Source organism: Ciconia boyciana, chromosome 15 (genome assembly GCF_034638445.1).
Source record: "Ciconia boyciana chromosome 15, ASM3463844v1, whole genome shotgun sequence".
In the NCBI taxonomy this organism is placed as follows: Eukaryota; Metazoa; Chordata; class Aves; order Ciconiiformes; family Ciconiidae; genus Ciconia; species Ciconia boyciana.
The window spans coordinates 2,269,389-2,293,677 of NC_132948.1; the positions used below are offsets into that span (position 1 = coordinate 2,269,389).

General features: G+C 48.1%; 3 protein-coding genes across 10 annotated transcripts in view; 1 reads left to right on the plus strand and 2 right to left on the minus strand.

Moving 5' to 3' along the window:
• FBXW8 (F-box and WD repeat domain containing 8) overlaps positions 1-2,895 on the minus strand; it is a 52,352-nt gene extending 49,457 nt beyond the window's left edge. Inside the window, exon 1 of the mRNA XM_072880431.1 lies at positions 2,536-2,895. Coding sequence (XP_072736532.1) covers positions 2,536-2,838 — 303 coding nt within the window. The 5' untranslated portion in view covers positions 2,839-2,895. The remainder of the gene's footprint in view (positions 1-2,535) is intronic.
• Positions 2,896-5,032: 2,137 nt separating this feature from the next.
• On the plus strand, positions 5,033-18,542 carry HRK (harakiri, BCL2 interacting protein). Of its 2 annotated transcripts, none has more exons than XM_072880442.1 (2): positions 5,033-5,344; positions 13,501-18,542. In XM_072880442.1, exon 1 carries the CDS (start codon positions 5,033-5,035, stop codon positions 5,294-5,296), a length of 264 nt encoding a protein of 87 aa, XP_072736543.1. In that variant the 3' UTR covers positions 5,297-5,344; positions 13,501-18,542. The 2 variants fall into 2 exon arrangements, with proteins under 2 accessions (XP_072736543.1, XP_072736544.1); XM_072880443.1 differs by having other exon boundaries at positions 13,553-18,542.
• Positions 18,543-18,556: 14 nt separating this feature from the next.
• Positions 18,557-24,289, minus strand: part of RNFT2 (ring finger protein, transmembrane 2) — a 34,715-nt gene continuing 28,982 nt past the window's right edge. For 5 of the 7 annotated variants that reach the window (XM_072880437.1, XM_072880436.1, XM_072880433.1 and 2 more), the window contains one exon: positions 22,273-22,555. In XM_072880437.1, coding sequence (XP_072736538.1) covers positions 22,421-22,555 — 135 coding nt within the window. In that variant the 3' untranslated portion in view covers positions 22,273-22,420. Of the gene's footprint in view, positions 22,556-24,289 lie in introns of all 7 variants that reach the window. The other 2 variants (XM_072880435.1, XM_072880438.1) reach the window with 2 other exon arrangements.

A 24,289-nucleotide genomic window follows, 5' to 3' on the forward strand; every position in this document is an offset into this window, starting at 1 on the left:
TTCAGTGTCAAAAAGACCAAACAAAGTAAGCACTTTGAAGATATATGCCCATTATTAATTTCACTTACAAGACTTCAAACACAGATGATGGAAAATTAATTACTGTTTTGATATAAAACTGAATGGAGAAGACATTACAGTTTGTTTCTGTCTTTCATTAGTAACATTAAAATGTCTTTTTAATAAGAAATATGCTGAAAGAGTTGCTGCTTTAACTGATTAAGTATCTCAAATAAAAATGTAAAACCAAATAATCCATCACCTAACAGCTGAATGGTGCATGTATATTTTTCCTAGTGGGTTGTTGTTTATTTTAACTACATAATTATTAAATCTTCTTCCTGCAGTTATCACATCAAGATTTGTCCTCTCCCTCATTTCTGTCTGGATATTCCAAATTTTTATACTATATAATAGAGAGCAAAATCAGCTCATTCTGACCATTTCTGTCACCCTTTTTGAAGTTTTGCTCTCTAGTGTTTTTTCCTGGTTTCTGTACCCCCCAGGTGCTCCCCAACACCTGATCACTCTCCGTCAATCCCCATGCACAAAATCAGCTGCTCAGTTAAAAACCTATCTCCATTGTTCGCTGTCAGAAAGTCAGATCCCAAATCAGGATCATCCCCTGCCTCTTAGCACCTCTCTAGCCCCAATACCTTTGTTTCTTTGTAGGTCTCTTCTACAACTACTCCCTGCTCATTTAAACCTGGACACTTTGCAGTGCCAATTAAGTGGCAAAAATAGGCAATGCTGGGGGTGTTTAAAGTACAGTTACAAGGAAAAACTACTGTATAATATAGTTGTGTGAAAGTTTTTAACGCAAAAGGTATTCTACACTAGGTAAGCGTTTAGACAGCACAAATATGGGCAACGTTCCCATTAGGTCTTTTTAGCAAAACAGCACCAGTTTGTAAACACTGGAACCTCGCACTTGTGCTGAAGTTACTTAAACTAGACCTGTGGCCAACCTCCCTCCTTGTCCACAATTTTTCTGCGCAAACAGCTCCCTTTTCTCTCCTCTCCTTTCCCTCTGCATGAGGATCACTGGCTCCACTCCCTGCTGTGGATTTGCAAGAAGATTGTTTGCTTTCATGTGATATAAATTGCATCTATTTCCAAAGGGAACACCAAAGAAAAATATAAAAGGAACTCTGAGAACACGTCTCCATGGCCACATGCAGACAGACCTCAAGCTGGCCAGATGTGAACCAGCTCGGATCCAGGAGCCGCATAACCATTTTAGAGCAACGCGCTGCCCAAACAAATAAGATGAGCCATTCGGCAAGGCTGACTAGCTCTAGGCTTATGAGCTCAGGCACAGCACCACTATGAACAGCCTGCTTCCAAATTGTAGTTGACTCATGTCCAACCGGCAGAACCCGGTCTGTCTGCATGTACCCAAAGATATCATCAGAAGGACAGACTGCCTACAGACAGACCGGTCCAGACACAACAGTCAAGACTGACAGCTCTCTCATGAAAAAGGGGGGCGGGAGAAGAAAAAACAGCTTACCCAGATTTTTTTTTTTTTTTTTTTAACTAATCTGCAAGAGTATTTACAGTCAAACTGTAAGCACGAGCTTGCGACAAAGCACAAGCAACGGCTCATACTAATTCCATTCTAATGCATCCTTAACATTAGAGGCAGATCAAGGTCTTCCCTTTCTACACCCCAAAAATTCACGCAGCTTGTCGTCAGCACAGTGCTCATCGCTGCAAACGAAGCGGTAATGTTAAGTCAGCACCAGCCTGTCTAAAAGTCTACTGGAATGAATCCAAAAATCAAATACTGCCATCCCCTCTGAGACAGACTCGGGCTCCTGTGGGCTAATGGAGCACTAATTCTGTAAATGGATTAATTTGTGCCTTGCAGACAGAAATTTAATCTGTTCCTTTTAATTTTTTTTAAGCAAAGAGTAATTAGTCACAGTTAGGTTAGTGAGAAGCAAGAAAATGGGTTTCCCCCCTAGTTTTCCTACGCTGTAAATAAAATCTCTATTGCATTTAGAGGATTTACCAAAATAACTTCTATCTGGTTCAGAACTGTATTTAAGACTATTTCCAAATTAACTAACTCCTTTATTTAAAGAATTAATACTTGTTTTTTTTACTACACTGCTGTGTCACAAAGCAGGATATCCTTAATTACTGCACCCACATCAAACAGCCTGAATATGCAACAAAATCTTTTCTAAGAGAAAAACCCCACCGTCTCACAGGAAGAAAAGTAGATTTGGGAGGGTTCAAGCCTTGTAGGAGAAAGCCCATTCAGAAGCTGAGGTTATAAACAAGCCCACAGGAACCCAAAACTCAGCGTCCCCCTTTCTCACCCCATCCCAGAGACGAGGCGCAGGCGGGCCCTGCTCGCTGCTCCCGCTACAGCGGCCCCGCCACGACCCCCGCCATAACCCCCACGGCTCCCACCCGCGCGACCCCTTCCACGCCTCGGCCCCGCTCCCCACCCCGAGGCACGGCGCCAGGGCCGCCACGGGCGGGGCGCCAGCCCAGCGCAGCCCCGGGGCCGCGCAGCCCTACCAGGTCCCGGATGAGCTGCCCCAGCAGGTCGTCGCCGTCGCTGCCGCCGTCTCCGTCCCCCGCGGGCTCCTCGGCGGGGCGGGCGGGCGACGGGCTGCGACAGGCCGGGGCGGGCGGGGCGCCGCCGTCCAGCAGGCCGCGGGCCAGCGCCAGGTAGCCCGGCTCGCTCGACTCCGCGCTGCGGCGGCTCCCGGGACCCGCCGCGGGCTCCGCTGCCGCCTCCCGCCGCCGCTTCGCGCCCCCCGCCAGCTCCTCCCGCCAGCGGCGGCGGAACAGCTCCAGCTCCGCCGAGCCCTCGGCCATGGCGGCGGGGCCGGGCCCGGCCCACTCTCCCGCCGGCCCGGCCCGGAAACCGCCCCCCTCGCCCGCGCGTTCCGCCGCGCGAAGGTTCCTACCGCCGCCGGGGCGGGCCGGGGCCCGGCTGACGGGGGCCGCCGGCCGCCATTTTGTGGGCCCGAGGCGGGTGTCCCTGCTGGGGCTGCCCGCGCCCGTCGAGCACACGAAGGGCGGGCTGGAGACCTAGGGGCTGCTGGCCCAGCGGCCACGGCCCGGCCTTGGAAAGCTGCTGGCGGCTGAGCGAGGGCTGGGGCGAGGGCAGTGTCCTGTGTGGGTGCCCTGGGCCTGGGCTCTAAGGGGAGGCCCTCAGCTGCCTCCCAGCCAGGGCCACCCGTGTGGCCCCCCGGGGGAAAAGCAGCTCCCAGAAAAGCAGAAGAGACACCACTGAGTGGGTCATTGCCCACGGCGGAGGCACAGAGATGAGTTGCTCTGCCACCGGGTGACAGGCACAGGTCGGCCCATTTCTTCCACCTGTTTTGTTGGCCAAGTGCGAACTTGTCCGTTCGGACTTGTCCAAACAAGTCCGTTTTGTTGGCCACCGCGGAGCCTGTGGGCAGGGGTGGTCCTGCCCCGCACCATGTCCGTTACACGTCCTGGGGAGGACGTGCTGCGCTGCTCAGCGCGCCCCGAATCATGCCCACATCCCCTGAAGAGCTGCCGCTTTCATGGCGCTTTGGGGAGGCGATGACGTTTGCTCCGCGCCTCTCCAGTATCAACCCACCTTGTTGCTTAAAGGCTGCCTTTCAAACAACGAAAGCCAACCGCTGAAACATGGCCACGGAGCTGCTATTGCTTCAGCCAGTCCAGCTGCCCAGAGGAGTGGAAAGGCCACAAGTATTTAAGTCTTCAGCATAACTTTCGTGGAGCGCTCGGGAAAATTAAACAGGTAAGCGATACTTGTCCACGTTTAAGTCAAACAGCTGGTCCTCACTGGGCACTGGTGAACATGCTGAAAGCATGGCCCTTGCTCTCAGCAGCAGCTTGTGCCTGTGTACCTCCACCCTTCGTCCACCTCCGGCTGCTGCCATTCAGCCATCCTCAGCGGCCACTGGCTGGTTTTTCTCTTTTGCAGCTTGTTGCTGCCTGTGCAGTTTACAAAACCCAACTTAAAGAACACAACCAGGTGTTTTGGATTCCAGGAAAAACCTGAACTACCTAATTTTGAGGAGGAATTCCTGTATGTAGAAACCCTGCAAAAGATTTGTTTTCCCTACAAAACAATCATTTGAACTTGGAGGAGGTTATAAACAGGTTATAAACAAGGTTTATAACCTGGTATAACAAGGCTTAACCTGGGGTGCATACGCCGACTGCGGTGAGCCCTGCAAACGGAGGGGCTGCGGAGCAGGAGCTTCCCCTGCAGCGGGATGCAGGGCTGCTCCAGGGCGGGCAGACGGGTTGGGAAGAAGGCGAGCCCCAGGAGGGTCTCCTTAGGCCCCTTTGCCATGCCAGGGCGATCTGCTAAGGAGGTGGCAGCAGCCTCCCTGCCAGGCGGAAAAGAAATGGGCCAGTTTGGGGTGGTTCCTGCCCCACAGGGAGCTGCAGGGAGCCCCCGCTGCCATCGCAGGGCTGATGTGTGATGGGGAGTCCTGCCGGGGGTCCCAGCCCCACTGCGCACTGATGGCTGGGGGGGCTCCGCATCCCCCTGGGCGAGTGCCTGGGGGCTGCGCACTCCTGCCTCGGCCACCCGAAATGCGATCAGAATCGGTGACGCTTTGGGTGATGAAATCCCCTCCAGCTCTACGTAATCCCCTCACTGCCCCGCTGCATCTCCACGCCGTCCCCTCCATCCCACACTGTCCCTCCGTCCCTGTGCTGTCCCATCAAACTCCCCCCATCCCCAGATAACAGAATGTCCCGCCACACAAACGCCGCTCCCTCCGTTCCCCCCAAGTCCCCTCCTCCCACCCTGCCCCTCAGTTCCCCCCGTCCCCCTGCCCACCCCGCCCCTCAACTCCAGCCCCACGCCGTCCCCGCCGCTCCCCGCACGCTGGCCCCCCACCTCACGCTCCCCCGCTCCCCGCTGTCCCCGTCCCCCGCCCGCTCCCCGCGGCCGAGCGCGCCCCGCGGGGATGATGTAACCCCCGTCCCCCGCCCGCCGCCGCCCCGGCCCGCCCGCCCGCACACGCCGCGGCACTCGGCGGCGAGCGGCGGCGCAGCCATGTGCCCCTGCGCGCTGCACGGCGGCCCCCCCGCGCCCTGCCCCTGCAGCCCCGGCCGCGCCGCCCGGCCCTCGGCCGCCGCCCGCCTGGTCGCCGCCCGCCTGCGCCGCCTGGGCGATGAGCTGGAGCAGCGGGCGGCGCGGCGCAAGGCGCGGGGCCGCGGCCCCTCGGCCGGCCGCCGCCTGGCCGCCGTGGTGTGCCTGCTGTGCGCCCTCACGCCCGCGGCCGCGCTGGCCTGGCTGATCCGCAGGAGGAGCCTCTAGGCGAGAGGGGCGCTGGCCGGAGCGGGGAGCAGGCGGGACGCGCAACAGGTCGGCACCGCGCCGGGGGACGGGGCGGGGGCCAGGCGGCGGCGGGGAGGGGGACGGGGGCGGCTGGGCGGCCGGCGGGGCTCGGCACGGGACGGCACGGCACGGCACGGCGCGGCGCGGCGCGGCCGGGCGCGGCAGGCTACGGTGCCGCCCGGGGCGGCTCGACAGGGCCGGCGTCGGTACAGCACGGTACCCCGCGGCCCGGTACGCTGCGGCCCGGCCCGGCATGGGGTGGTCCGGCGCGGCAGGGTCCGTCCCGGCAGGGTCCGTCCCGGGGGCGCGGCTCGGTAGGGGCCGGGGCCGGCAGGGGGGGCCCGGGCCGGCGGAGCGCGCTGTCCGCGGTACCCACCGGCGCGCCGGGCTGCAGCGGCTGATCGCGGCCGCGGCAGCGCACGGAGCCCCGGGCTGCGGGTACCGGCGCTAACATCACACCGACCTCTCCTCTCCTCTCCTCTCCTCTCCTCTCCTCTCCTCTCCTCTCCTCTCCTATCCTCTCCTCTCCTCTCCTCTCCTCTCCTCTCTCTTCTCTCTTCTCTCTTCTCTCTTCTCTCTTCTCTCTTCTCTCCTCTCCCTCTCCCCTCCTTCTCTTCTCCTCCTTTCCCAGGACTCTTCAAACGACCCCTTTCCCCTTCCCCAAACTTTCACGGCTTCCAGCCCTGTGCCTCCCCTCCACCCGGGTCATCTATGCTCTCATGGGGCAGTTTCAGCTCCATGCCTGTACTCAGTGAGCCTGTGGCCCCAGTGGGCCAGTGGCAGCAGCGGAGGGCAGCTCGGGGGAATTGGAGCAGGTCCCGTGTCGCCCTGACCGCCGGCCCTGGGAGATGGAGGATGCTTGCCCTGCACACCCATGCCTGCCAAGCCTCCAGCCCTCTTGTGACTGGAGGAACTTCCCCTGTGTCCTGCCCTCCCCCGGTGGGCTTTAGACCCATGTGTGCTGTGGGACACCCATCACTAAGGTCCCTGGGTGGTGGGATGTCCCCACAGGACCATCCAGCAGGGCAGCCTGGCACTTTGGCTGGCTGTGCTTGGCACTGTGTTTTGGATAATGTCTTGCCCAGTGCCAGAGGCTTTCCCCAAGGGGGGTCGCAAGCCACCAGCCAGGGAAAAGCATCCAAGCCCAGTTACTGCTGGTTCCTAGAGCCCCCACTGTGCTCCAGAGCCACCGAGCAAAATAGTAGCAGGGAAATGGGACATACCTGGTCCTGTAACACTCGTTGTCATCCTGGTGACACCTCCTGGGCTGGTGGGGACAGCTTTGCACCCTCAGCCCTGGGAGCACGCGGGGATACTGAGCATATGTTGGGTCACCTCAGGGATTTTGCATGCTCTGAAGTGCTCTTTGGGACATGGATTTCTCCCCACGGCCGTGAGGAGCAAGGGCTCCTATTTTGGGTGCTTTAAATTATATCTGTGAATGTCCCCCAATGTCTGTCTCCGTTCAGGAAAGACCCTAAGTGTATGTCAGAACTTTCAGCGTGCACTTATATCCCAACACCTCAGATAGGGTTTAGACAAGAGCTTAAAATAAAGTGTTTGAAAAATGCCACCAGTACTGGGCTGACCTCCCACAAGTTCAGCTTAACTGGGCTGTTTGCAACGCTTGGGCCAGACCTTGGCTGTCAGGAATCAGGTCTTATATTGCAAAATGTCTTGCATGCTTTTTAGGTGCATGAAGTACAGTTAGATACATATGTACAGTGTGGGAAAAAGTATGGTTTTCGAGAGAGTTTAAAAGTAAGGTTTTCCAGCAGGTGTGTGTGTTTGCACTGCGCGCGTGTGTGTATGCCCTGGTGTATGGGGGGCATTGTTGTCGTCTGTCTGTCTGAGCCACAACTGCTGTGTCTGTCAGCAGGTTCAGCTGGTTATCTTTGTAAAGCTTTCTTGAAAACAAAACCAGAACAAAACTAGGTTTTTTGATGAATCAAAGCCTCAATTTCTATAGAATCATCCAGGATGGTGTCTGCAGAGCTGTGCCCAGCAAAGCCCTTGGAGAGTGTCAGTGGCGTGGGGCAGGGGTTAGAGACGTGGGACTGTCGTCAGGAGCAGAACTTAGAGATCTTCTTTCCTTTCCCATCAGTTTGTGGCAAATTTGATTCTAGTGTTTGGAAGCAAACCCACCCGTCTGACTTGCTCACCTCTCTGAGCTCAAAAAAGGTTGAAATCCAAGAGGGACTGCAGTGATCTCCCTTATTGAGTGTCTCAAGTGTCCTTTTCTTTCTAACAAGCCCAGGGAAATTCCTCCCTGCCCAGTCTGGGACTTTATGCCATGTAGAGAAGGTGGTAGGTGAGAAGGGCTGGCAGAGACAGCCTGTTCGCTGGCCCCGTGGATCCGTGCACACACTCAGCCCAGACTTCTTGGCAATCTCACGAGGCCAAAGCTGTTTGGATTTTTTAGTTTTTGTGAAGTTTTGCATAGCTTTGGTTAGGCAGATATTTTTTTTTTCCCCAATCTCTTCTGCTGTTGACTCTGTGGAGCCCTCACCTCCATCTGGCTTTCTGCACTTCAGGTCCAATAATAACCAGTTGCTTATAAATTGCTTTCATAAAGACGCTATAGAAAAGCAAAGCATTGTACTCAACACAACTGAGGCGAGCTCCTTCAGCATGCACAGACCTTCCTCACAGCTTCAAAGGCTGCTGCAGACAGGACGTGCTGAGCTGCCTCCAAATGCTTTGGGGCTTCGTGGACACAAATACAAATGTAAGTCTCTGAAAAGAAGATCCTTGCGTGTGATGTGAAGCAGTTTCAGGGATAAAGAGGCCAGATGTGGGAGAATAACAAGCTAGTAGCAGTCTCCTGGTTGCCCCTATGCACAGCGGACTGACCTGTCCAACTCTGGCAAGCTTCTAAGGCACAAGTGACCAAGCTGCAGATGAAAATACAATGCAACCCCAGAATAATTAAATATATCAGCTACACCTCAGTTTCTGGGTTATTTTTGCCATTAAGAATCTTTTATATTCTTCCTGAAGAGTAATTTGCTCACACCAGTTGAGGTATCTGATTATCTGCAGTATCTCAGCCCAAGTGATAGCGCAGTGAGCTGGGCTAGACTGAGAGATGTGGTAAGACAGCAGTGTTTTATTAACTCAGCGGAGTATTTCTGAACAAATGATGTGTTTTTCTGCTGTCCTCAGAGACACTCTGCAGTGATAATATTGTTCTGCAACGAGATGGAAAGTCCAGGCTCTGAGCACTTGTGATCTTGGGTTTTCATGGAACAGCTCATAAGAGGAGAGTAACTTGTAATGTGCTGCAAAGTCAGCATTTGTCTTGTAATCCAGTGGTTGCAGAAGGAAGAGAGAAGCTAAAGGCCAGTTTCAGCTTGGCTTACTACTTGAGTTCCCCTCCTGCTTTTTCAAGTGGTAATAGTGTTTTGCATTGGCTGCCGTGAGTGTACGTACTGTTTCTGAGGAAGAAGGTTGGTAGTTGTTCCCTTGGGTCCTTGTGGCTTTACACAACAGTGCAGCTCAGGGAATAATCCTGTGTACCAGGGAACTTCTCCTGCTCTCAAAGCCCCCATGTGATGCCAGTGAAAGCAGGATTAGGGCCGCTGTCTGTGGCCAGCTTCTTGTATCTGTGGACCATGCTTGGGATTTGGGGATGAATGCTTTGCAAATGGCAGTTTTATAATATATAATCTGACATCACCTTGAAATATCCAGCCAGGGCATGAAGTATAGTTGTCATGTGCCAGTTTGGCATACAATGTCACTTGTATTTCGCTCTATTAGTTCAGAAGTGGCGGTGTATTAAAATCAAACCCTGCTTGTCCCTGCCAGCTTCACCAGCCTGGTTCTATGCCCACTGTGTTGCCAGTAATTCCCCCCACTGTTTGCTGCGAGGTTCATGCAGAGCCACTCTGTCCAAAGTCTCAGTGCAGTTAATTATCTGTATTAAAATTGGGTTGATAAGCTTTCTGGAGATGTCACACTGAGCTGTGCAGGAGTGCAAAGAAAATTAAGGACCAGAGGCAGTACAGCTAGCGCAGGACTAAGCCGACTAGCTCAGCAGTGAGCTGCAGTTTTGCACGAGGACAGACATTCAGCGTGTTGCACCCCGTATGCATCCCTGACACAAAAAGGTAAGCGCTGTTGTTTATCCTCCTGGATAACTAAGCAAGAAGGAGCCTGCTCTTCCTAGTCGCAAGCATCCTACTCAAAAATGCCAAAGGCCCCCACTTGCCCCAGCTTGACAGTTGAGTTGCACAAGGAAAACCTTCAACATTAACTTTCATGATAAACAAGCAGCAGAGTTTTCAGAAATAAACAGCAGTCCAGCAATGCCTCTTTCCGCAAATGGACTATGGCCAAGCAGGCCACTTCTGTGTGGAAAGATTGGAGCCCCAACATATTTCTTTACCCCGTCTGGGTTCCTTGATCTTCCTGTGCTAAGATGTCCCTGACACACCATTCTTCCGAGTTCTTCCCTAGTAGTTCTACGCTTTTGTCTTAACTCTCAAACCCCCTCCTAATTGTTTTTTGGTCTTCCAAGTTACCCTTCCATCTCCCACAGAGATGCTAATGAAGTGTGAGTGTACATGGATGCAGGCTGCTTGGGAATTTGACAGGGCTCATGCCCAGCCCTTGTTTTCTCATTAACCTGCTGCTGCGTGAGGAAGGAAGCAAGAGTGCCTCGTTTTGTCCCTGCCTCAAGCTTTCCTGTAGCAATCCAAGCCCTTGAATATTTTTTTTCTTTAAATATATCAATAACTGTTATTTTGTTCATTAGGAGTGGAACATGTGCCAACTGAATTGCCTGTGTAATCCATTTAAATCAAGAAGTTACATGCTGACACATTAGCCGTGAGCAGAACTCCTTTTGCCAACTGCTTTAGGGGACATGAGCTCAGATTCTCCTATGGCTTTATGCAGGTGGTACCCAAGCATGGCTTTGCGTCCTGTCTCTGAATAAAGATTAGTCAAAGAAATGCTGAGATGAGACTAGAGACCCCCTACCCGTGTCATTTCATGCCCATCCGACTCAGCATCCCAGAGAAGAGCAGCTTGCTTGTTTTTGGTAAACACCAGCTTAGCAAGCTGTGTGATAAAACTGTAGGATTTAAGGCTGGAGAGTTCAAAGTAATTCAGAAGTTGAGATGCGTGTATCTGTCAAAAGCAATGGGATGTGTCGAGGCTGGCTGAGATGGTCTTGCAAATACCAGCCAACGTGATTTGTTGTCTCCCAAGCTTATTGCTTAATAGGTGCAATGAATAAGAGCAACTTTCTGAGCAGAATCTGCCTCTCCCTAAATGACCAGGAAGAGAGGGCTACGTCACCAAAGGGAATATTGGTTCCCATTAAAAATTTCAAAGCAAGTGATTTTTTTCTTTATCACTTCGATCCACAGATTTCAACAGACACCGCATTTTTCATATAGGAAGTCAGCTAGAATTCCTTTTTTTTATAAGTAAATGAAAAATTTTGCTAGGAGTGGACAATCCTCCCCAAAAGTTTCAACACTATACAAATGACATGTAAAGAAACAATTTTTCAGCAGTTCTGCAGAGCGGATATGCTGGCAGTCTTTCCAACTTACTATCCACCCCAGTATTGCAAATGGGATGTTGTTTGGCTTTCCTCAGCCTTTTTCAGACCTGAAGTCCCAAATTTTGATCTATCTGCTGAGTGCCTATTGTGGGAAATTTGGAGTAACTCCACTGAAGTCAATTGGGTTGCCCTGGATTTACAGTGCTGTAAATGAGATCAGAATTTGGCTCAAAGTATATTCCATTAATGAGTCAGATACTGGCAATGCAGCCAATATGCACCCAGAAATGGCTTTAACACAGCCTAAGATATTCAAAATTGTTTTATTGAAAGATGGGCTGAAGGCCAGGATTCTGGGGTTCTCTTTTATTCTTTCCATGAAATTCACCTTTATGCAGAAGGCCAGCACGAGGCTGATGCAAAACTTAAGAGCCATTTAAGCTCTTAGAATAGGGCTTGTGAGGTGCATAAGCGTTGTGCTGAACTCTTTGCCTGCCCCAGAGCAGATTTATCACTCGGAGTTCAAGACGTTCTAGGATTTATCAACTTTTACAGGTTTTTATAGATTTTCAATACGTTAAGTGACACAGAGAGACAGTTTGTAAAATATAATGACACCAAGGATGATGTTGCAGGCCGTAGATGGCACAGTAGGACAAGGGTTTGCAGCTGGCAATTGGAAGTGCTACGACAGGAGAAATAATAAATAAGGACTAAATGTTTCTGCTTTGGAGGAAATCCTTTAATCAGCTCCTGAAGCCTTGATTCCAGTGTAACTTGAGTGAATACCTCACCACTTTGAGTGTAAGCAACTGCATCACAGGCTCTTCCTCTGTATCGCCAGCCCTGTTTCTCAGTACCCCCACGCAGCTCAGGTTGCGCCCTGCTTTCCCATCCCAGCAGTGCCGATGTGGTTAATTATGAAGACCTCTCTATAAAGATATCTTGTGTGGGAAACGCAGGTGCCCAGAATCTCCTCCTTGTGCCGTTTCACAAGTCTAGAGCAAGCCGTGGTGCTGGCTGTCTGTGCTCAGCATTGGCCTAGACCTGCGTGTGCGGTTGTGCAAGTGCAGGCTGAGGTCCCGGGAGGCCGGTGTGGGAGCGCAGGGCTGCAGGAAGGGCTGTCTCCCATGCATGCAGGCCAGGAGGCTGAACGGCGATGCATTTCAACCTCTGGGCTACTTGTTGACAGCTCTTTATTGACGGTCTGTGCTCTGCTGGCTGGTTTTGTGTAGCCAGTATTATCATGCCCATACTTTCTCAAGTAGTGAACACCTTTCCTATTTACCTTCTGCCAAAAAAACTAAGTAGCTCTGCAAAAAACCTTTTCAAATACCTCCAGTACTTCCAGAGAGTGGGAGTGTATGTGAAAGTCTGTGTGCATGCAGATACAGAAGCCACAGAAACTGTGTGGCTAGCTGGTAGCCTTGATCACAGCAAGACAAATGAAAATGTGCTTCAAGTCTAGATGATTCATTCTGGCTTTAGTCCTTCAAGCTATTTTTACTGTTGCTTCAGATTCCTCAAAACTAGAAAGCAAGACTGTAAACAGAGGGAGGGAGGGGTTGTAATTGCCACATCCTGCGCGCAGCAGCAGCTTGAGCAGCCGACAGTAACCGGGATAAAGCAGATATGGTTACATCTTCTGAGGCTGAACCAGAGACGTTCTAGGTCACTCAGGATCCATCGCAGCACCAGAATTTGCCCACTTTCCTCGCAGTGGAGGTTTCAGTTCATCTCGGAGGCAGTGCCACTGAATCGTGATAACCTTCCTGCTGGCATAAACAGGGTAGTACTACAGAAGGAAGGGAAGTGATTCTGGGTTTACATCAGAGTAATGCCCATCAGAATCTGCTCCAAAGCTGTTTGCCAGCCCTAATTACACTCTGACTTCATAGCTGATGCAGTTGCATAGTCAGCTACTCCCCCCTCCTTTCTCCCACCCGGGTGAAATCACCTCATCCAGAAGGCCAGCAGAGATTTCTCCACTGAAGTTTTTATAAGATCACTCATTGTCACAGTCTCTGCATGCTAGACAACACAGTCTGAACGATGGGATCTACCCCAGCAAGTGCCGGTATCAACAAACCTAGGTATAAATGCGGGAAATGGGAATTTCATAGTAGATGCCCCTTGGGCACCTCTCCTGCTAATTTGCACTTAGATAGGTGCCTTTCTCTGAGCACTTTATTAATTAAGGCTTGCAGCCCACCTATGAGGCAAATAAGTCATTACTGCCCTCATTTTACAGCAGCAACTGAAAGAAGTGGTTTGCCCAAGGCCACAAATCTAATCAGTGGCAGAACCAGGAATGAGTGAGTTCTTCCAGTCTCCCGTGATACTCAGTGCACCCCATTGCCTACCTGTAACAAAATTAATGGCTTCCCTGAAAGTTAACATTTTTGTTAACGTGATGTAAATGAAGATGGAGCACCCCAAAGAATGAGCCTTGCAAAATGAGAGCTCACCAGAAATCCTGCAGTAGCACAGGGATAAAGGCGTAATCTCTTGTGTTGAACCACAAAACCAGCATCCCCATAAATTATATACCTCTTCTTGTCAATAAATTTAGCAGGAGGGTTCAAGCATAAATTTAAAAGAAGCTTTTATTGTAACCAATGCATCAATATAATTAAAACCAAACACAATTCTTTTGCTTTCTTAGGCTGGAGAAAACCCTGTGCCCTTGGAGAAAATTGTTTCCCCTTTTCCGACAGGGAATCCAGAGCCTGAGCAGCAGCTGTGAAGAGTGGAGATAAAGAAAGAAGTGGAAGATGTTGGAAGTGCTTTGGGCAACGTGAAGAAGGATTTGCACGGAAGGAGCTGTTCAAGGGCCCAGCAGCAAAACAGAGACACATACATGCTTATATATAGAAGAATGTAAACCCTCCTGTATGCATACGTTAAAACGTGCATGCCTTGTTGAGAACGTAAGCAACATTCCTTGTAGATGATGGTGGTCTGAGCATTCGTGCTCCTGCAGTCTGAGTCAAAAGATTAGTGATGTCCTTGCTGTAATGCTAGCATTTTCTCCACTGCACCTTGTTTATGGCAACATAAACGTTCCTTTCAGTGCAGCAGGATGAAAAATAATCTATACGTCCAGAGTTAAGTAATATCTTGAGAGACCAAACTTGCTGCAAAATGGGCATGTCCTAGCCGTGGTGGTGGGGGAACAGGTGCTTAGCAGCTTGGACAACAGACAGTTGTGTATGTATATATTAAGCGCTATAGCACCAGGTGAGATAAGCTTTTCTTACGACTTTAGTTTCTCTGGTGCTATGTTTAATATTTGTCTGGGGCTAAACTGCCTCTCTGTGGTGCTACAGTTTCCCCAAGAGGATGTTCTGAAACATGGGACAAGGAGAAATCTATTTTGGTTATTAATATTTATACACAAGATAGCAAAAAATAATACTTGTTGAGAAGGTGCTATTTTTTTCTTTCTTTCAATCTCTGCAGAAATTAAGACAAAACAAATAATCTAGCCCAGAAGTTTATACAACTAATTTTCTTTGGGGCAGTTATTTTTCTTTTGACGGTTACGGAGCTTGGGAAGCAGCATTCACTGAGGTGGCAAAGACACGCCAGCTCTTTTCACTGCAGTGTACATGTCAAAGTCTGCTAGTGCAGAATCTCCTACAGCCCCGGAGCTGGGTATTCTCCTGGATGGTGATTTAAGCAGTCTCAAATCCCATGAACCAGGGAAGAGAACTATATGTAGACGAACCGATAGAGTAGGGGATAACAGGAGAACTTGTCCTTAAAAGTCAAAGGGCTTTTTTCAGTCTAGTACTGAGTGCTTTTTTTCTTGCAGCCAAAACTACCTGTCAGATTCAGGATACCTTCCAGATGCTATTTACAGTAATTATTATGCACAGTTTTTTAGAAACATTTTTCCCAGCTTCAGATATTTGCACCAGAAGATTGTCCCTCTCATGGCAGGGGGGAATTTTCAAAGGCATAAAGGAATGTTAACCCAATTTCCAAAGGAAGTTTGGCTCCTCGTCTTTTAAAAATACTTCCTAACCCTCGCCCAGCCAAGGAACAAGCTGAGTGGTCACTGTGTCCCAGTCAAACCTTGCATTTTTCACTACTGCAGGAGGAATGTTTCTAAGCAATCTAAAAGCTAAATTCTCCCTTTATCAGATATTCACCGATGTGTTTTGGGCCTGTGCACACATATCCATGGGTATTACTGATCCAAGTCACTTCACAAACAGCAGAAAGGGCTATGCTGAAAGAGCAAATTGTTCCTAATGAGTAACCTTGCCCTGCTTTATATTATGTGCGGTGTCGGGAGGGATCATGTAGCTAAGCGTAGTTTGTCTGTTGATAGAGTTTAGATGGCTTCAGAACCACAGGGACCGATATAACATTGTCCTACCATTGGTGGCCTGATGCTCAGTCATACTCGGCATCCTGTACTCCTTCCTGGCTCAGTCTCCTACTGAAATGAGTAAGAATTCTTCTGGCAAAAGGAGGAGCCTCAGCTGATTTCAGCAGTGTTGCAAGTGCTGCATTAGTGACTGCTGGATCGGGCATAGTCTTAAAAATACTTTCTGCAAATCACTCAAACGGGGAAGTGAAATTGTGTGTACGATGTTGCACAAGTCATATTTGGAGAGAAAATAATTGATCAGGAAGACTAGATGCATCACTTTGCTATACAGGACACACAGCCTGCCGGAGGTCTTCCCTCCACCCCTACACAGTCTTCCCTCACCCCGTACGTGCACCCCACATACGCAGAGGCAGCCTTGTGACAACCCATCCGGCGTAGGAGCTGGCTTACGTTTCTCAGTGCAAGAGAGAGGGCTCTCCCACATATTCCTCACCTTTAACAACTATTAGCTCCTGAGTTCTGAATGTTGAACGAACTTCTCACCCGGAGTATGCATTATTCCATTTTCCCTTGCAGCTTCTGTGCGTACAGTTTGCACTGCCATTGCTTATCCTGCCATGCCGGCTAGTTGGGTCTGCAGCCCTGAGGCTTCTTGTGGCATTTTTTCCCAAAGAGGCAATTCCCCTGAAACAGCACAGCAACGGGAAAGGAAAAAAAGTTCTGTCCTTACCATAGTGTCCTCACTGTGGGAAAGCCCCTCGAATCAGTCATCAACCTCAGTAGCAAAGCAATTGGATAATCTCCCTCAGTCCTGCCCCACTGCGGACAGGCTTTTCTGTAAAAACCCCAGCCCCCCAGAACTCCCAGGGGAGCAATCTCCTCTTGGTGGTTCCCAACATTCAGCAAAAATGTTCGAAGACACATGCTGCCTGTTATTCTCATGAAACAACCACCAAACCTATGGTGCTTCCCAAGTGTAAACAAGAGCAGGTCCAGTACCCCAAATCCTGCTCTAATCCTGATTTGCTTAACTTTTGTAGCTCTAAATTGGTGGTTTAGTGTGAACCGAGGGTTATGTTTTGGAGACTTTCATCTATTAGTTGCTGGGTCAAGCAAGCTTTGCTAGAGAAACAGCTTACCAGCACTTTATAGCCAGCATTCACTGTACATAAATCAAATTACTTACTAGAGGGTATGTATTTGTCAAAGCCTTACATTTTCTGGTACAATTGCTATTCTTGAATGCCTCCATTTTTTGACAAGGGGTGTTTTTATCCTTTTTAAAATATCCGATTTAACCCTGGTTGATGTTTGTATTGGAAAAGAAAGCATGCTGTATACTCCCCTAGTGCTGTTCTTACTGTATTGCAACAGCTGTGTGAGATGGTGGGGGGTCCTGTACCGTACTACTGGGTAGGAAACCAGCACAGTTCCTCTCTCTTGCTCCTGGTTTGGTTTTTTTTTTACAGCAGCCAAGAAGTCATTGATTTTGATTAGCTTCACAGTTGCGCCTCCGTGAAGACCGGGGAGTGCTCTCTAAATGAAAAAAAAAAAGACCTCATCTTAGGTTTCAGCAGACGGTGCGTGTGCAAGCCAGAGGAGGAGGTTATGAGATCATAGTCTATATAGAACGCTGCATAATGTGGCTGTGAGGAAAGTCTTTATTAATTTTTAAAGCAGCACTCCACCAAGATAGCTTCCATCACATATTGGAACTTCATATTTCAAGTTAAAAAAGCAGTCTAGTGTGGACTACTAATTAGCTTCTCTCCCCCTGCCTGTTAAAATAAGTCCTTTGGCCAAATTAATTCTAGGATAGCACCGCTGTTGGTTGCAGACAGCTGGGTTACACCCAGGACAGAATTTAGCTCATTCCAGATTCCTTCCTCTTCTCTCTTAGAATGATTTTCAGTAGGTAAAAAAATACAGAATGGGACCAGTTCTCCCTCCTGTGTTGTACAGGAACAGCAATGCCTCCTGTGTCAGACACTTTCATGTGCCCAGGAGAGGCATCACCCAATAAAAACATACAGCAAATCACCAAAATCAATGAGTTGTCAGTGATGAGGAATGAGAAACCCATCATGCTTCTGTTTTAGAGCATGTAGGCATGCAGAAATTACACTAATTTAGCTAAGCTCATTACTAAAGCAATTTACTTAAATCAGAAACACTTGTTAAATCAGTTTAATCTGATTTGTGAATTTGCTTTGTTTCTATATCTTGCTAAAATTATAAGGGTCTTACCTCCGCTGCAAAAGCAGAAGCAGTACCTTCTAATGAAACTCATTACAAACAGATTTGGCTAAACCGGTGCAGTTTCTATGTCCACGTGCACCTCGGAATCAGGCACTTCTCCCTGCGGCCTCGTAAGACGAAACAGTTTGGTTAAATACTGCTACCACCGCAGTCCTCATTCAGCAGGCAGAGGAGAATCTCACTTTGGCCCAGGGCAACGGAGAATGGGGAAGCAAAACTGAAGGAGATCTTTCCCTTCTAAGAACTGCACTACCGTGTACAAAATGGTTCATGATAAGGACAGAACAGTACATCTACCTTAATATTTAATTATCCTACAAATGGTTTTAAAACGTCTGTCCATGATCTTGACAGAAGTCTGAGATATATATAACGAACTACCTGTGGCTCCAAATTAAATCCTGGACCCACATTTTTTGTCCATGTCAAAACATCCTGGCTATATTCTACCTCCACAACAGGTGAATGGTATCTTCACAACTTTTCTTAGGGCAAATTTGCTTAGAGCAAATTTGATTTTGAATCCAAGCTTCCAAATTAGCCTCATTCTCATAAAACACTCTGCAAGGCACTGCTTGCTGTCTGCTGAGCTAGGCTTGTTCGTCTCTCTTGGTACAAAAGGTTAGGAGACACTGGCCATGTTAATTCAAAATCCAAAAGTCTGAATAACACAGGACTTGATCTTCCTTAGGAAAACACTAGTATATTGGCTAGTCTGAACGGAGAGGAATCCTCGCCTGCTGCTCCTGCCTTGGTCTTCTAATTCTGGCCTGGCCTGAACGTGCAAGCCCTTTTCATTCAAAAGGCTGTCTCTGCTCACAGCACAGGTAAACATCCCTGTCCCCAGTGTTAGACACTTCTGTGCTTCTTCCTCTGCCAAGCCTACTGGCTTGAATCACGCACCATCTGCCTGACAAGGATCTCCCAAACGCACTCCCAAACTCAGGTCTTCCAAACTGCAGCTCTGCCCTTACCAGTTTCAGGAAAAAGCTGACTGTTCCAGTCAAAGCCGTGGAATTTCCATTCCCCATCCGCAAGATAAATTTAAATCTACAAAATACCAAACAAGTGAATATTTTTTCCTGACAATATTTATTTGAATACAAGAGTGAATTTTCATGTAACTCCGATCAGACTTCTTCAGTGTTCACTCTGCACAAATACTTGAGTACTTGAATTTCACAAGTTTTTTAATATTTACAGAAAGTGACTGTGGAGCTTGATAAATATTCACTGAAAGCATCTGGGTATTGAACTGCCATTATTAGTTACATCCATTATTAGTTACAGATGCCACCTAAGTAGAGAGCAAAACCAACTACAATGGGATTTAGTTCTCACGGGCATTCGCAGCATAACCTTTCCAATCAATTTGAAGACCACAGTTTATTGCAAGCAAAAATCTTCCCGTCATCTTTAGTCCTTAGGACATTTGCAGATTTTCCAGTCTGCTCCCAGATGCACTGCTAACAGAATAAAGCAGGTGAAATGCAGTGAATATGCAATTCCTTGCACATTGCTGATTCAGTACTGTTTGGATGTAAACTCTTGCAGAGTCACTGTGCAAGTTTCCACCCTCACCAAAGCAAGAGCAAAGCATATGCTCACTGCTGATATGAGTTCCTGAAGGCTCCTGTTTATGGTTGGATGTGGCTTCTCTCTTTTGTAAAAGGAATTTCATATGCTGAGACTCTTTGTACATATTTATAATGACTTTATTAAAAAAAAGAAAAACAACTGTTCAATGGCGAAAAAAGGCTCCAGTTTTTATTTCCTCTCTGAAATTTGAGAGAATAATTTCTTTCCGCAACCCTAACTGCTTCCCTATGGAAATCAACAGAAGTTTCTCATCAGTTGTCATTAGAATGGAAGTTTCCCCTGTATGTTTTCTGGTCCAAATGTCATGTTCTAGGAGAGGGTAGAATCGTCCTGCCTCACAAAACCATCACTGTAACAGACCCGAGGAGGGAGGGTTTGACAGACTGCTGACAGCACAGAGCTGTTTCTGCCACAGCATCTGGGCCAGAAGAATAGGGACTGAAGGATGTTGTTTTAATTTAACAGCTATAGAATAGCGGCCTGTAGTAAATTCTTTATCTTGCAGGAATTAAGATGATCTTTGTTATGCTTCCAGTAGAATAAATATCCACAGCATCAAATTTCACCTTCTATTTAGCACTAATTAATTTTAACAGAGAAGTGGAGCACTGGATGGCCCACCGAGCCTCAGGCACCCACGTCCTCTCAGACACAGGCTCTTCCATAATGAAGGTCTCACATACAGGTGACAGTGCTGCATGTTGTCCCTGAGGTATCCGAATAGCAACAGAAGCCCTCTGTCTCAAAGGTTACTCAACCAACAACTTTCCTGGCCTTCTGTTGAGACAAAGGAGAATTGCAATGGGTTACCTGCACACAGGGGTCGGATATCACTGAAGCACATCACCAGAGGAGCCAGCCTTCTGTACAGGGATCTGAATGCTGCCTTATAATAGGAATCAAGAAGGGATGACTGAGATGAAGCAAAAGAAAAATTAATCATTAGAAGTTCTTTAGAATATGATGATACTGGTGCAGGGGTTCTTACACAGGTACCAAAACCATCCGAGGTACGTGGCAATTCTTCCACTGTGTGCTGGTATGAAGTCTTACTGTGTGATCTTTCTGAGTCCTTGGGCTGTAGCAAAGCGTTTCAAGTATGTGATGATGGTAGTCCCCTCTATCTTACACTGACAACTGGGAAAGATCAGTCAATAAAGAAAAAAAAAGTAAAGAAAAAGAAGGCCTATAAGAATGGCAACAAATATTCCCCGTGCTTTCCCTTTGATTGCCTTCCTTCCTTGTCACCAAGTAAAAATGAGTAATTTTGAAAGAGCGTAGCAAATGCTATCTGTAGTGCTAGGCTCATCTTGACCTTTTCATACGCTTCTCCAAATACATTTTCCAGGAGCATTTAGAAAAAAATCAGAATTAAAAGTGGCTTTTCAAACATCTTGAAAGCAGATACCACCAACCCTTTAATTAATTGGCATTGCACTGAAAACTGATGCTGAAACCTTTCATAAATTGCCTGCCCACAGAAGCGGTAGTTTTCCCTTTTCCTGGTGAATATACCAGACTATCGTACAGAACAACATTTTTATGCCCACTGAAAACCTTGCTTCCTGCCTTACTGACCTCTCTTCCCCCATCCCAAAAAGGCTATTCCCATTGGAGATAGCCACTGGATTCCTTGACTTCGTTCTCCACTTTCACGGGATCCATTTCACAAGAATCAAATCACTTTGTTTTGGAAAGTAAAGCTTTTCCTCCTCTACTTCCCTGTATCTCTCAAGCCAGATTTGGACTATCTTCCCTGCTCAGGCTCTGCCTCTCATAATTTCTCCTCTAGCCATACTGAACTATTATTTCCAAAGAAATGTTGAGCCTTAATCCTGTTACCATTAGCTCCTGTTTGCTTTAATTCTTTTCCCTGTGGAGTTTCACAGCAGGAGGGGAAGGCGGCAGTCAGTACACACTCATAGGCTCATTTCCCCCAGGTACAGTTCTTCCTGATTATCCACTCAAGTGGGATTGTAACCTTACGGCCATTTCCATAGTAATGAGCATGGAAGATGCCACAATTGCCTAATGAGGCACTTTCTCTGGGCGTGCAGCAAAAAGCAGAGGTTGTTTAGTGAAAGAGAAAGCTCCAGCGAACAAACAGCAACTCCATTTGCATGCAAGTGCCACTGCAGCACCCTCAGCAGAGATGGAAACTGCAGCAATATAAAGTGTGTTAATTCTCCTGTTAACAATACAAGGTATCTCCTCAAAGAGCTTTTTCTGAAGCGGAGGTGTTGCAATCAAGTCTCCACCATCACAGGTGGATTATCCAGCTTGTGGATAAACCAGGCTGGCTCCTGAAGCAATGCAGCTGCTTCTGTATAATGCTGCCCTCAAGCTAGTAAATCTCACTAAATCCAGCCTCTCCAGGGGGCCCTGGGTCCTGATGCCCCAGCATCGCTGGTATAAGCAGTGCTGTATGGGCTCAGTGCTGCGTGAGCACATTTTTTCCGGTTTTGGACCCGGGCAGGTTCTGGATGCTGAGCGGTGCTGGTTTTAAAGCCAGTAAGCCTTGCCTCAAGTGGCTGCGCTGAGGAGCATATTGCAGAGACACCTGAATTTGTGAGATGCTCTTGGTTAGGACCTTAACTTCTCACCTAGACAAATCAAACTCGACTTTAATCTCTCCCTGCCTCCCACTGTTCTCCCCATATGCTAGGAAATCAGAAAGTCTGATCATGCAAATTAAAGAGGAAGAACATTCCCAAGAAAAACAAGTGTCATTTCCAGCTTTGCTAGCATGGTCTTTCCTTGAGATTTTATTAAGATGACAACGTGTGCAATTTGTGGAATCAATTGCAAAAACACGGCTGCTGGGAAATGGTGTTTCTCCAACCCCAAATAAACTTTGGACGCGTGGTTCTGAAGCACTGTTTTGGAAGAGTTCTCAAAGGTACTATAACAGCAACAGTGTAATTCTATGAAGTTACAGATCCGTGAAGCTAGGGCCATTTAATGTGAAAAATCTCACCAGTGGTTTGAGCCAGAGGAGGACAGCTTTTTTCCAGTATACCAGGTTATACACACGCAATTCACAGTACGCTTGCCTTATACACGCAATATATAATCTATACTAAAAGGACAGAAAAAAAGGAAAAATCCCAGGCAGTTTATAACCATGTAAGTTCAAGAAAAAATCTTGGCTGTAGCTTAGCCATGGAGTTTGCCATAAAATAAAACACATCTTTCTTGCCTTTGAGGATAAAGTTTCTGGCTAGTAACAATCGTTGTTCTGTTTGCTCCTGGAGAAAGAGAGCTGGAAGAAAGACTAAGACAACAAATCCACAGGCAACTAAATCGGGGCATGGAATCACCAGATTTTCCAGCTTTTTCTTCTCTCTGCACATGTTATTCCATTTGTTGGTATCTATTGGTTTTAATACACCTGGAAATGAGCAGAGGTGGTGCCATCTTTCCAGCAACGCAAGGTTTCTACTGTGACAGAACGACAAAGAGGACAGGTCTTCTCCCTGTCAAACCAGAGGCAGAGGCATTCTTCACAAAACACATGCTGTGGAGACAAAAGGGCATCACCACGATGAGGGCAGGAGGTCCTTGTCACTAAGCGTGCACACTCAATAGGACAGCCACGGGAGCAAGTAACGATTCAAGTTTAGGTGGACAGTGCAGCTGATTAGCAGTACTCGCATGATATGAAAAATAAATCCCAGCATTACTAGTACATCAGTTTGCCAAAGCTAATGATATATTACTCTGTTTCTTAATATAGCAATAGAAAGAAACATTAAAAAGGCCTACGACGTTTGGGCTAACAAAGTAGTTGAGAGGGTTTTCTCTACCATGTTTCCATCCTCAATTCCCTGGGTTATTTTACAAGTCTTTACTTAGCTCAAACAACCCCCTTTCTTCCCCCTACTCCTTACTGCATTTGTTTTTTTCTGCTCACATCACCCAGTCCTAGTCAGTAGCTTCGCAGTCCCCACTTCCCCTTCTCTATAAATATCAGTTTTCACTCCTTATCTTCTCCTCTCATTTCTACACTGAGCCACAACAGGATTCTCCCTCCAGCCTACCTTGGGTACTAACAGAGACCAGGAGGGACGACTGTCCAGCACACAACCCCATCTATCCCCAGACTGGAAGAGCAGGAATAGGGCAAGAAGAGATTATTAGAAGCCATAAGAAGCTGAGACCTCCTCAACACATGTCGAGTCAGCAGAAATGTTACTCATCAAAATCTCAGCTCTGATAAGCACATACAAAGACAGCTCCTCGGGGCCTTCATCTTGATAACATCTGCACAGTTCTTCACAGGAATAGTAAGAGGCACTTTTGATGCATAGGTGACCTACTTGCTTTAATTTGATAACCCTGCTACAAACCATGGGAGTGTTAAAGCTCTCCAAAAAAAGGCTCTTGAGCTTTATTTTGATATCACAAGAGAGCATATATCCCATCAATTCCATTCCCAGAAATGGCTGAATCATTCTGCCTAAAGTTTTCCTGCACACACCCCCACATCAGCCAGAAACAGCCTCCAGGATGCTGAATTTCAACCCCAGCAGACAAAGCTTGACTGAGTTACAAGCAACTGAAGAGAAAACCTTGGGGAAGCATCACCAGTCTTGCCACAAGGCAACACCTTCAGCTGCCCTCTGACACATTAACAGAACCCATGGCAGCGTGGTGTGTTCGAAGGGTTTTCCTAGCACCAGATTAGGATTACTGCATTACTCAGAGCATGCCATTCTTAAGCTCTAGGTTTTGCCAGTGTTTACCAAACGAGAAACAGGACAATTCTCATGTACTGGCAGCAGTGCCCAACTTCTATATGCAGAACTACTTTTATTCCTGGCCAGGTGTTCAGAGGCCAGACCAGGATTACATGGTGCTGCACCAGCCTTCATGCACCCTGTCAGGCTCATTCTGGATCTATGCCCCTCTCATAGCACTTGCTCATAATTCGGTCGGCCTATTGACTAGCCAGTCTCTCCAGGGGTCAGATAAAAATGTTTTGCATTCTAGACCCAAGGTCTGGACTGCCAACTGGCAGTCCCTGGACTACAAGGCTGGCCTTTTCCATCTCAATAGCTACGATCAGCCCCTAAAGAGTGGCTCAGCTATCATGAATCACTGGCTATCTGGTAGAGGGCAATAAATATCCACTAAGACCTAGATCAGGACCCAGTAAATGATTTTAGAAGTACTCAGGCTAACTGTGCCCCTCCCCAGCTGCAGAAGTTAACCAAATGAATGCCAACAGGGGGCCTGATGTGGGAAGCTT